The following is a 12,463-nucleotide window of genomic DNA, read 5'->3' as shown; positions in this document are numbered from 1 at the left end:
AAATGTATTCTATAGAAATAAGACATCCAGAGTAATTTGGGGCTGTATTTTTGGGACTTTTAGACTGATTGCCTGGAGGGCTCAGCTAGGATTTCTTTTCTCTGAAGAGTGCATTGTACACTTAGATGGGGTATTACAGGTCATGGTCCACCTGCCACCAAAGCCTCAGAATTGGGTTCCCAAGAGGCGAGATGTGAGCTGAGCCTGTGACAAATCCTGGGTCCCTAGGGAAAGCAGAGTGTTCTGTAGAGAGAGGCTGTGACTTCTTTATGGATTCAGTTGACAGTTCTCTAGTGGAGCTAAGCAGCCAGCTACCCCCAGGAGATTCTTGACTCTGCTTTCTGCTCCTTTGCACTGGCTGTGACTCCCCACGCTGTGCTGGATTGGAGTGCAGCTCAATGCCCCCAGACTCAGCCTGTTGGTGCAGAGCCCTCTCTCTCCCAGGCTGTTGACTCTTTACTAAGAATCTAATGGATTTCTAGCTCCAGTTCAGGGTCATAAATAGCATAAATGTGTGAGTTCAGGCGTGGATTTGGAGGATACTGTTTAAGACCTTGGCTGCTGCCTTATTGATAAAAGGTCTGATTTGGCTTTTCAGTACAATACTCAGATTAGGGGCCCTAGGGATAAGGGTACCATGAAGATGAGACCCAAAGGCTGTCAGTGCAGAGGATGGGGAAAAGAGGAGGTGGAATGAGATGCTGGTTGACTCTTAAATAATCTCACAGTTTTTTAGTTGATTTAATTCATGGTGGGGGGGCATATCTCCTGTCATTTAGTAATTTTTCATTGGTCAACCACAATGCTCAGAAGACAGTAGCTAGTTAATGGATCGGTTAAATCCAACAGACATTTATTGAACACTTACAATGGCCAAAGGATTTTGTTGGTTAAAATAAAAAATACAAGAATAAGACAAAAGAAAGGTAATTTGGAGCTAGAGGTCCGCAATGGGCTTCAGGAATCTGTGAATTCCCTAAAATTGAACATTGAACTCTGTGTGCATATGCCTTTGTGTAATTTTCCTTGGGATGGAGTCCTTAACTTGCCTCAGCTGCTCAAAATCTGAACGTGATCCTGAAGAGATTAAAGACGAGAGATCTAGTTGCTCCTAGTATTGACCAGTTGATGATATGCCATGCCCTGTGACTGTGTGTGAGTAAATACACAAAGGATGGTTTCCAAACATGTATGCTGCACCCTTCATTGTCTGTAAGTCACCTGCTAGGTCTTGGTGGTTTCAAGGTACAGTTCTGTATTTTCTTAACGTGGAAAGATAAGGAAAATAGATGCCTTTGTGACAAACTGTACTTTGACTCTTCCGAATTGGGGATAACTCTGCAAAGATACTCCGGTATTTCTGACATGGTAGGTAATGGGAGAAAAGAAGGGAAGAAGGCTGGAAAGAAGGAAGGAAGGGAGAGGTAGACAAAGTGCCCCTGCCTGGGCAAAATGTGCATAACAGTTAGCGAGCCCTGTCCTGTGTCCTGCAGGAGTTGGCAGTGGCATTATAATAAACCTCTCTATTAAGTTTTGGTGATTTGACTTTGATGGATGTTCAAGGCTGGTCAGGTAGAAAAGTTTAACTTAAAAAAGTAAAGATAAACCACTTAACATTGGTTTTCTTTGAGCATTGATGCAGGCTCTATAACTTCCTTGCACAAATGGAAGAAGGAAAAAAGAAAAGCCACAGAATATTCTCCTCACACCAGCTGGGGGCAATCCAGTACTGTAAATGTGAGAGTGGAGGAAAAAGTGCACCAGAAAGAGCACGTCTAATGTTGCTGCTACCGCCTGAACTGGTGTCTTTTCTTCTCAAATTAATTTATCTCGGGGCTCTGAAAGCCATAGCAACAGAGCAGTGCTGAGGTGACCAAGCCAGAATGCCCTCTATTCTTTGGAACAGCCAGGACCAGATATCAAATAATCCTTGATCAGGCCGGGTGGAGAGGGAGCATCACAATCTTCTAGACTATTGGGTGGTGAAGTAGGTGGCAAGCATCTGGTTCAAGATTGCAAACCAGGTGCTCCCTTAGCCAGGGATGTTCCCTCTGTGGGGGACACAGAAGTCCCTCCATAAAGCCATGGGACTAGGCTAATCCCCTAAGAGTTAGGCATGTCTTGGAATGCCATGGCGATAGTCACATTAATCTGATTATGCGGTTTATAAATAAACCCAAGATACTTCTGGCATTGTTCCTAGGTCAATTCCTAGGAATTGTTCCTAGACCTGTTTTCAAAAGGTCTTGTAAGTCCTAATGTAAAGCATTGCTTCATGTTTCGAGCATTTATTGACTGCCTTTTTTAGATTCTGTGCTGTGTTCCACAGAAGACTCAAAGTAGCACTTAAAGTTTTCTCTTTGTTTGTAGAGTTTCTCTCTTAGGGAGGTGGTTTCTTATTTGTTGAGTTTATCTCTTAGGGAGATAAAACTGTAGGTACCTCAGACAGATAAGACAAGATTGCAAGTGGTCAAGTAAACAGCTGTAAATCAGAGAAGGAGGGGAACCTGATAGCCTGTCGTTGTCAGGAAAACTTTCATGGAAAAATGGTTTGATATCTCTTCTTTATCCTGTCTTAGCATCTATCTGAGTGCAACGCAACACTGTCCTGGAACTTCTGGAACATGTAGCAGTACCCGTCCTCGTCTTCCTCGTGGGCAAAAGGAAGCCAAGCATTTAGTTCCCACTGATTCTTTTTATTTGTATTTTTAATTTTTTTTTCATATTTATTTATTTTTGAGAGAGAGAGAGAGAGAGAGAGCACAAGCAGGAGAGGGGCAGAGAGAGAAGGAGACACAGATTCCGAAGCAGGCTCCAGGCTCTGAGCTGTCAGCATAGAGCCCCGTGTGAGGCTCAAACTCACAAGCTATAAGATGAGCCAAAGTGGGACACTTAACTGACTGAGACACCCAGGCGCCCCCCCACCCACCTTGTGCCACTGATTCTTTTTATAAGGGAAGCCCTCCTTCCTCTTACGGAACATTATAAAGTAAAAATTCCTTTTGTGAAAACTTTCTATGAAATTTCCATGCAAAACTGCTCTTTATTACTATCTTTCTCCCTTGAGAGTTTACCTTCTGTGTTGGCCGTGAGGAAGGCCCTGTTGTGACCCACGGTTTTATTTCACCAGTATTTGGGCTGCTTTTCTTCCTGAGATTCATTTGTTGTTTGTCATTTACTCTATCCTATATAAATTTAATCACTGTATCTCTGTAGCTTTCTGAATATCTGCTGGCTGAGACTTACGGAGCAGAATGAAAGTAATAACAGAGATACATTGGTGATTCCAAAAACTCAAGTCGATAAGATTAGAAAATAATCTTTTTGAGAGATGAAAAGAGATGTGGGTTCAGACACAAACTTGTAGTTTTTGACAACTCTGTACCAGAACTATTTTAAATGAAATTCGTGTAAGATTTATTATCCTGTATTTGAAAACTGTTGATAGCTTCATCAGAGAATTTGATCGAGATTGTTACACACAGACATCAAGTCCCTTAAATTTTCATTTAGATTGTTATTACCAGTACATTTTGTCTACAGGTATGACTTTTATATTGAATAATACTGATCCTGATAATTCCCTGACATGGATACTATGTCAGTCATCTGATAGATGTTAGGACAGTTTCACACGCAGCTTCTTCTGTACAACAGAGACCAAGTTCTCCCGTGGAGGGTGGCTGGGAGGTGCCATCTGACTTCTCAGAGCCCTCCCAGTCTGACCAAACCTTCTTTTCAGACTTCATATCCATCCTTCCTCCTCACTGTAACCTGGCTGCCTACTGTATTATAGCTAAACTCATTCTGCTTCTTTTCTTTGTTATTGATATCAATTAGGCCTGAACTATCCTTCATCCTCCTGAACATCTCACCTGCTGTTCATATTCTACACATCATTGCCTCAGGCACCATTTTCTCCCCAAAGCCTTTTTCTGATCCAGCGTTGAACATAGTTGTGTCAGCCTCTCAAACTTCATATTCCGTCTGTATTGATCTTATGACTGTTAAAATAGTCTCTCTTTATGGTAATCAATAGAAAGATCTTAAGCTATATATCTCATAATGGCAAAGACCAAAATTTAGTCAGTGTAAGTCTTTCATAAGCTACATCTCGTGTTTTTCAGATAGAGTACTAAAATATTTCTTGAATGACCAAATGGCAATCAAGGCAGTAGAACAGGCCTAAATCAAAGGGGCCCCCACCTTCCCCAATTTGGCAGCTGTCTTATACTTAGTGGACCCCAGGTATCTGTGGAATGAAAGGTGCGTGCATGGATGGATGGATGAATGGGATGGATGGATGCCCTGAAACTGGACTTTAGATGACCTTTTTGATTATATGCTTTCATGACACTCATTTCTCCTCTTCTCAGCCCTACTGCTCACTGCACCTTCACCTGAAGGTCTCTGAGAACCCCTACACCTCAGGGATCATCGCCAGCAGAGACACAGCCCCCAGCATCATAGTGGCTTCAGGTAAGAAGCTTGTCTGGTTGGCTTGCTGTGGAAGATTGCGTTTATTTTCAGAAGCTAGATATCTGTGCTAGAAACTTAATGAGTAAGCAAAAAGATATTTTGAAAGTCAACCTAAAGCCATTGACCCCGAAGCAACTCTGCAGAAAAACCCTGCTCAGATACAGTGTTTACAGTGTAAGTCCATCTCGAGCAGTGGAGATGGCCATTACAGCCCATTGTTAGCTTTTGTGAAAAGCTCCTTTCACTACTGATGATGTGCTCTTTCTAGGTAACATAGGTTCCGAATTGTCAGACAGCGACATCAGCATGTTTGTCTCTTCAGATGCAGGGAACACCTGGAGGCAGGTGAGAAAGTATCCTGGGTCAAGTTGCTGCAGTTTCAATGACATAAAAATTGTTCAACTGGGTTAAATTCTGAGAACTCATTCAGCTGTACATAAATCCTAAAGCTTGTCAATGTGTTTATTTTCCTGTTTTGTTTTATGAGAGTCTTAAAGTTTAGCAAATATTTGTGCAATTTGTTTGTTTGTTTTGTCATTCAGTAAAAATGACCCTTTTTCAGAGTCTCTATGTAAGAAAGCTTATAAGTGACAATGAAACCAAATCGGATCTGAAAGAATTTTTTTCCATAAAAGGACACCAGGATCCCAAAGAGTTTATCATATTGGGAACATGGAAGCTGGAGGGTAGATTGTATACCCAGCACTGAGCTGCCCCCATAAATTCCCCTTGCCTCAGAGTCAGAATATAGAGGAATGCAATGATTCTGAAATAGCCATTACCCAGGTGGTGTTCTGAAATGTCTATATGTTATGTGCAGAAGACAGAGTCATAACCATCAGGGTGCATATGTTAGGAAAAGTAGAATTGGAATCACTGTAAACCAACATGTTTAGCTTAAATGCTTCCTCTCTTTCTTCTAAATGAAAATTAGATACCCATAGCTTATAAAACAGGCATTTAATGAGATTTAGCAATCATAACAAGATATGTGCCTAATGCACGGTTGTTACACTTCAATAAATATGTTTTAATAACCTACTGACGTTTAATTATCATACAGTAACTAGCCCCGTAAATTGAAATCTAATGCACAGGTAATCACACAGAAGTGAGAACTCCCTGCTTTATGTTTTAGATAGAGATGCCCATGTTATAGTCCAAGTTACCATTTCCTAGCTTCTGACCCCTTATGGACCCTCTGTATGATTCACATGGTTTGAGGAGAGCAAGGCAGGAAAGATGTTTGCTTAAGAATCCCCAGGGCTATTGCTGGAGCCTGCTTCAGATTCTGTGTCTCCCCCTGTCTCTGCCCCTCCCCCACTCATGCTCTGTCTCTCTCTGTCAAAAATAAATAAACATTAACAAAATTAAAAAAAAAAACAATAAAAAGAATCCCCAGGGCTAGTGATCTTAGAGGTATGTAGGAACATGGACTATTAAGCTTCCTCTGGAGAATAGCTCGAAAGCCAGGATCCCATTTTGTTTCTCCCAACACCCCAAACAAAGAAAAGGACTTTTTACATCTGTAATCCTGAGGTACGTCTTAGATATAAGAAACAAACAAAGGGAAAAACAATCATGTCTGTAGTGTAACTGCAGACAAGGTGACACCAACAAAGCAATTATGAAAAAACCGCGCATATCTCATATAGTGAGGACACAAAACTTGTTTGTAGCCCATCTCCATTTGACTTCAAATTGGTTTCTCCATTTTTGGAGAAAAACCTAAATGACGCGTGTACCCAAAGATGATTCCATTTGGATCAGAACTCCTATATGGCTTGCTAGAGAATCTATGAATTGAACCAGAACAGCTTTCCTCTGAAATACTTGGAAAACTTGAAATAATTACATCTGGAAAGGGCCCTATAACTCCGCAGGTCTCGGACCCGTGAATTACTACACACATGGTCTTGGGTAAGTCACCACATCTCTCTAAACGTTAGTTTTCTCATCTGTAGAAACGAGAATGCTGGGGTAAAGTTATCTCTAAGGCTTCTTCCATCCAAAGATGTTACACAATATGATGGTTACCCTGCATTCTGAGAAGTGGGTCCTAAGTGGGAATCAACAGAACTTGCCATAAAAATATGGGAATAGAAGCATGAATACATAACTATTAATTCTTCAGGTTCATTTGTGGCACACCTAAAATCATTTTGTACAGTGCCAGTGGTATATGCATCCCACCTTGGGAAGCATTATTTATAAGTGTCTTTCCAAAGAGGTGGGGACACCTTGGTGTATCATGGGAAGGACTTTTCCTCCTCATATGAAGGCTAATTCTCTGAACTCTGGGTGTGTGTCCATGTGGATGTTTTCCTCTTGCAGATCTTTGAAGAAGAGCACAGCGTTTTGTATCTGGATCAAGGTGGAGTCCTGGTTGCTATGAAGCACACGTCTCTCCCGATTCGACATCTCTGGTAATGGCACTGATCATGAGTCATGCACCCGATGGTTCCATACTGCTAAGACCAGTTGAGGAGTCAGGCTATCAGTTGGTGACGATGTTTGCAATAAACTGTCAAAGTCTACTAGAACAGCATCTATGCCTTTGCTGTATTAAAATAAGACATCGCCAGCGGTTTCACAAGAGGAGGAAAGGAGACAGAGAGAAGGAGGGAAGGAGGTGGGGGTAGGGCTGGAGGGAAGGATATTGAGAAAGACCGAGATTCTACCCCTGAGAGAAGAGCTGCATTATGGTTTTCAAATATGACAGTGCCCTCCCCAGTACCTTACTCTTTGAGCACACTTGTGGGTACAGTGGTGTGTCAGGTAAAATAGGTAGAAGTCAAGAGAGGCTTAACGTGTGTCCGTTATGTGTGTTCTGCACAGAGATCAGCAGTTCGGGGCAAATCTGTCCCTATCTCATTTCCCCCTGATTCTATTGGGGGAAGGAGGTTACCAGTCTGCACCTCTACCGGTAGGTCTTGCCCAGATGGACATTTAAGGCCTAACTTCCAGAATGGTTTCTAGTAGACTCCTTCATCTCTGTTTTTGAAAAGGGCTCTCTCCACAGTGCAAGCTTGTTCAAAACCAAAAGCCTGATTTTCCGCCTGGTGTGAGTTACTTAGGAGACTGAAGAGAAAACTGTGGAAATAAGAGAAATGGAGGCTTAGCGTGGGGGAAGGCATCCGCAGGGAAACACAGAACAGAGGAAACATCCTGGGTGACCTTCAGAGTTGCAGACTTCTCTTACTCGCAAGAGTCAGTCCTGTACCCATTCACTCAAGGAGTCAGCCAGGATGCAAAACAGTGTTAAGAGGGAAGCCACCAAGGGTTTGATCTCTTGGAGGCAGCTGGTTCAAGTCCATCTAAGTAGGTCTTACAAGGCCATTGCTCTTCAGAATCACCAGTAAGACTTGCTGCTAGATTGCACTGAGGTTTTGGAGAGCGTCACATTGAGATCTAAGATCTAATAAAATATCCAAATTAAAAAAAAAAATTCTATCAAAGACTTATTATCATTCCCATTTCATGCAGCTCTCCCCTTATGGCTGTTATAATACATCTGGGTCCCGAATCGCTTGGCTAACTGTATTTCTACCTTCTGATGTAATTAAGAGTACGTATTCACATAAAAGGCTCACTTTGACAGTGTCCCCAGTACTTTTAAAATGTATTCTTCCCTGGCTGATAGTATTTTTCCTCTGAAAGGATTTTTTTTTCTTTTGAGATGTGATGCCTGTTATTTTTTTCTTTCATTAGGTTGAGTTTTGATGAAGGGAGATCTTGGAGCAAATACAGTTTCACATCTATTCCACTCTTTGTGGATGGGGTTTTGGGCGAGCCTGGGGAAGAGACTCTAATCATGACGTAAGTGGAAAACTATGATGTCCTCTAGTCTTAATAGAAATCCAGGAATATGTTGTGTTTAGCAAAGCCTATTCACTTTGCTACTCTTATATTTGAAATTGCTAGCAAGGTCAGTACACCTGATTTCATGATTCCTCCGCAAAGGGGAAAGAAAAATGTGGGCGTGGCCAATTTCTTGGCTCTTTACTAATTAGGAGACCCATACTGAGGGCTGGCAGCACAAGGGCACAGTCTATTTTTTCCTATGCTGAATGGGTTTAGGGAAATTAGAAATTATTATTTCAACAGAAAATAAAACTATAAATTTAAAACTTTAATAATAAACTCAATATATAGAAAATCACAGGCATATAAGAATGATTTCACTTTAAGGCAGAACGCAGAGCTTGATCAAAACCCCACAAAGGATTTTATTTTTCCCTGGCTCTTTACCTAACCCAATTGTGAGGCGTATTAGGAAAACTGTGAGAACAATCTGTTCTTGTGAAATTGCATTTGCACTCATTCTTGTCTGGAAAGTGACGATCATTAATTTGTGAAAGACTTGATTAATGAGTTGCCTGCTTAAGGGTTTCAAAACATGAGCTTTGAATTTGAAATATGAAACGGTGAATTTTTTTTCTTCCCCTGGAAAATTAGACATGGAAAACAGAGAGAAGGTTTTAAAGTAGTCGACCTTGTGATCAAAAATCATAGTGAGTAGTTGGTACATTTTCTAATTTTTTCTTCCCCTTTTTTAATGATAGGAAAGATCAACATAAATTTAATATGCCTAATAGCTACCCTTTGCCCCTGGTATACATAGCTCAATTAGCAATTTGTTCCATAATTTATCTTTATTCAGTTTTCATATTTGCAAAACTCGGATGAAAAAACACTGACTGAAAAGGCTACCTTGTGGCTTTTATCCACGGATATCTATGGTTGGTGATTCAAATGCCTCATTATATACCTGAATTTCTCTGAATAAGGAGAGTGGAGTGCACAGTGTAGGAAGCAGTTCTAACTAGTTGGCCCCATTGACCACATTCCCTAGGGACTGGTGGGAAGGTAAAATGGCATGGAAACCATGGGAACCAGGGATATTAGCAAGAGAACCTACAAGTGTAATCTTGGACCACATAGAATGCAGCATTTGTAATGTTTTTCTTACTTTCTTTTTTCTTTTCTGTCAACCAACCATTCTTGTGGTACGATACGCAGAAGTGGGTTTTTAAGTCAGACACCCTGTGTTCTGAATCAGCCAGGTCTTAGTTGTTTCTTTGCATATCAACTCTCTGGGCCTGAAATTACTCAGATGTGATAGGGTGCCAATAATAGTAACCCTCCTCATACATGTGCTTTGAGGATTGACTGATATGATCAATGTAACGTGTTTAGCATCATACTAAGTTCATAGCAAACACCCGGCAAACGCTAGCTATGGGCCCTGTTACTCTTGTGATTATTTTTATCATTTTGAACTCTGTAGAGTGTTTGGACACTTCAGCCACCGCTCCGAATGGCAGCTGGTCAAGGTGGACTACAAGTCCATTTTTGATAGACGGTGTGCCGAGGAGGACTACCGACCCTGGCAGCTGCACAGCCAGGTAGGACGAGGACAGCTGAGGTTAAGTCCTGGGTGGAAGGCATGGGTCATGTTGGGGGAAAGCTGGCCATTAAAATGTAGGAATAGGGGGTTCTCTAGGTTACACTGCCCATCTACCGCTTTCTTGCATGTTTTGTGTTCCACAGCGGTGAGCAAACTCAACATTTATAGCTTGTGGTGAAGTAATTTCTTTTTTTTCTTTATTGTCCTAGGAGATAATGAGATAAAATTCAAATGTGCTTGGCTTAGACTTACAACTCAAAATGAAATACCAACTCAGCATGCAGATCCAAACATAATTTATCTGAGCATGTCATATGGTTGCAGGGTAGGGGCAGGGGTGACAAAAGGATCTTCAGTTTTATCTAGCAAAGCAGAGATGTAAAATAATAAAATTATGCGCGGTGAGCAGTGCCAGTAAAATCCTCTCCTGTTGCCCTGTGATTCCCTGGGATTGGGTAGTGCCTCTTGCCTCCTCCAAAGGTACTCTGGGTACGAGGGGGCAGAATTATTAATAGGAAACTTTCCTTCATTCTGGCCCTTCCCCTGATCAGCTCGTATCAGAATGCTTGGCCAAAAGCATTTTTCTGTTGATTTCCCAAGGTGGAAGTCATTCTACAGGTCTCTCTGAGGACATGGCAGAGGTTCTCACTGCACAGCCACCGCCATACTCAGGGAGGAACCCATCGTCTCCCCAAACCTAGACTAAGTACACTTGACCCTTGAACAACAGGGGTTTGAAATGTGCAGGTCCACTGACAAGCAGACTTTTTTTCAATAAATACAGTACAATGCTTTAAGTGTATTTTTCTCTTACTTACAATTTTCTTCATAACATTTTCTTTTCTCTGGCTTACTTTATTGTAAGAACACCATATACAATACACATAACATACAAAGATGTGTTATTCAACTACTTATGTAATCAGTAAGGCTTTCAGTCAACAGTAAGCTATTGATAATTAAGTTTTGGGGGAGTCAAAAGTCACATATGGATTTTTTACTGTGCGAGATGGTCAGCACCTCTCACTCCTGTGTTGTTCAAGGGTCAAAGTAACATATTTACATATAGATGTGTCGTGGAGCCAGTTAAAGTGAATTTGCTCAAGAAACACAGTGTATACTAGCCTGGACAAAACTTTTTTCTGTCCTTGAGACACAAAGAAAGCTGCGTTTGACAAAGTAAGGGCTGCATCAGTTAGCATCATATACTCTTCACAGACTCAATAATAAAAATATTACGTACATTGCTGTTACTTTCCCTTTTGAGATGTGCAATAACTATGCTATTCAGAGATTTTATTTATTTTGTGGAGAAATACTGAGTTTACTTCTCTCACTTGTCTGGTAGTTGGACATAAAATCAGTGCCATAAAGCTGTGTGGACAGAGGCATAATAAATTGAGGCAAAATGGATCTTTATACTTCTTAGGAAAACCCTTCTTTCATATGCTCATAAATGACCAAATGCATAAATCTTTTATTACAGAAGAATTAGACTTAATTACCAGAGATTTCTTGGCAATACATTTGTTATAAGCTGAGTCTTGGCTATCTGTGTGTCCCTCATAGCACTGGACCTCAAACCTCGCCAGGTAAAGGTTTGCTGAATACATCAGGAGTGAAGGATGGTTTTTGACACACCCTCACTGCTTCTTAGTATTGCATTTATAGTTGCATTCTACACCAGAGTTCTCGACATCAAAAAGAAAATCCCACTGGGGTGCCTGGGTGGCTCAGTCGGTTAAGCATCCGACTTCGGCTCAGGTCATGATCTCACAGTTCGTGAGTTTGAGCCCCGCGTCGGGCTCTGTGCTGACGGCTCGGAGCCTGGAGCCTGTTTCAGATTCTGTGTCTCCCTTTCTCTCTGCCCCTCCCCTGCTCATGCTCTGTCTCTCTCTGTCTCAAAAATAAATAAAAATTTAAAAAAAAATTAAAAAAAAAAAAAAGAAAATGCCATTAGTACAAAGTAGGTGACCTATGTTCACATTACACTAAGGTTTGAGAACATCTCTCTGAATGTCCTGAATTGAAGTAGGGAAGGTCCAAGTGATGTGCCCAACTGAGATCCTTGTCTCCTTACAGGGGGAAGCATGCATCATGGGAGCAAAAAGGGTATATAAGAAGCGAAAATCAGAGAGGAAGTGTATGCAAGGAAAATATGCAGGAGCTATGGAATCTGAACCTTGTGTCTGCACGGAGGCCGATTTTGACTGGTAAGCTTGTGCTGATACTCAGTGTATCAAATCTGTGTGATTCTTAATGAAAGCTGAGGTTTGAAATAATAGTGACATATACAGAGCTAAGCGACAAGCCTCGTATTCTTATGAAATTACCTTTGGAGGACAACATTTACTGGTTATGGGCATGTGTATATGGAAAAACTAGGAATTTCTTTGGACTGAAAGAGGATTCAGAAGATGTCTTGTAGCTATCCCCACATATTTGCTAGATCTCAGGACAAAAAGGGAGACCAGATCCCCCCCCTTGAGTTGCTTCAGACCGCAGCACTGAAAACAGTAAGTTGACTTTTCAGAGAGCAGATATATTTGTGCTCAAGGTAAAAACTTCCTAGAA

The 12,463-nt window shown here is 41.3% G+C and overlaps 1 protein-coding gene across 1 annotated transcript in view; it reads left to right on the top strand.

Moving 5' to 3' along the window:
• LOC125933157 (VPS10 domain-containing receptor SorCS1) overlaps positions 1 to 12,463 on the top strand; it is a 236,252-nt gene that overhangs the window by 132,912 nt on the left and 90,877 nt on the right. Inside the window, exons 10-15 of the mRNA XM_049646013.1 lie at positions 4,377 to 4,479; positions 4,748 to 4,824; positions 6,814 to 6,905; positions 8,191 to 8,298; positions 9,770 to 9,887; positions 11,972 to 12,102. Of these exons, the coding sequence (XP_049501970.1) occupies positions 4,377 to 4,479; positions 4,748 to 4,824; positions 6,814 to 6,905; positions 8,191 to 8,298; positions 9,770 to 9,887; positions 11,972 to 12,102 (629 nt within the window). The remainder of the gene's footprint in view (positions 1 to 4,376; positions 4,480 to 4,747; positions 4,825 to 6,813; positions 6,906 to 8,190; positions 8,299 to 9,769; positions 9,888 to 11,971; positions 12,103 to 12,463) is intronic.

The sequence above is a fragment of the Panthera uncia genome, chromosome D2, assembly GCF_023721935.1.
Source record: "Panthera uncia isolate 11264 chromosome D2, Puncia_PCG_1.0, whole genome shotgun sequence".
Lineage (NCBI taxonomy): Eukaryota > Metazoa > Chordata > Mammalia > Carnivora > Felidae > Panthera > Panthera uncia.
Note: the sequence above shows the minus strand (reverse complement) of the source record. Positions and strands in the feature narration are given on the sequence as shown.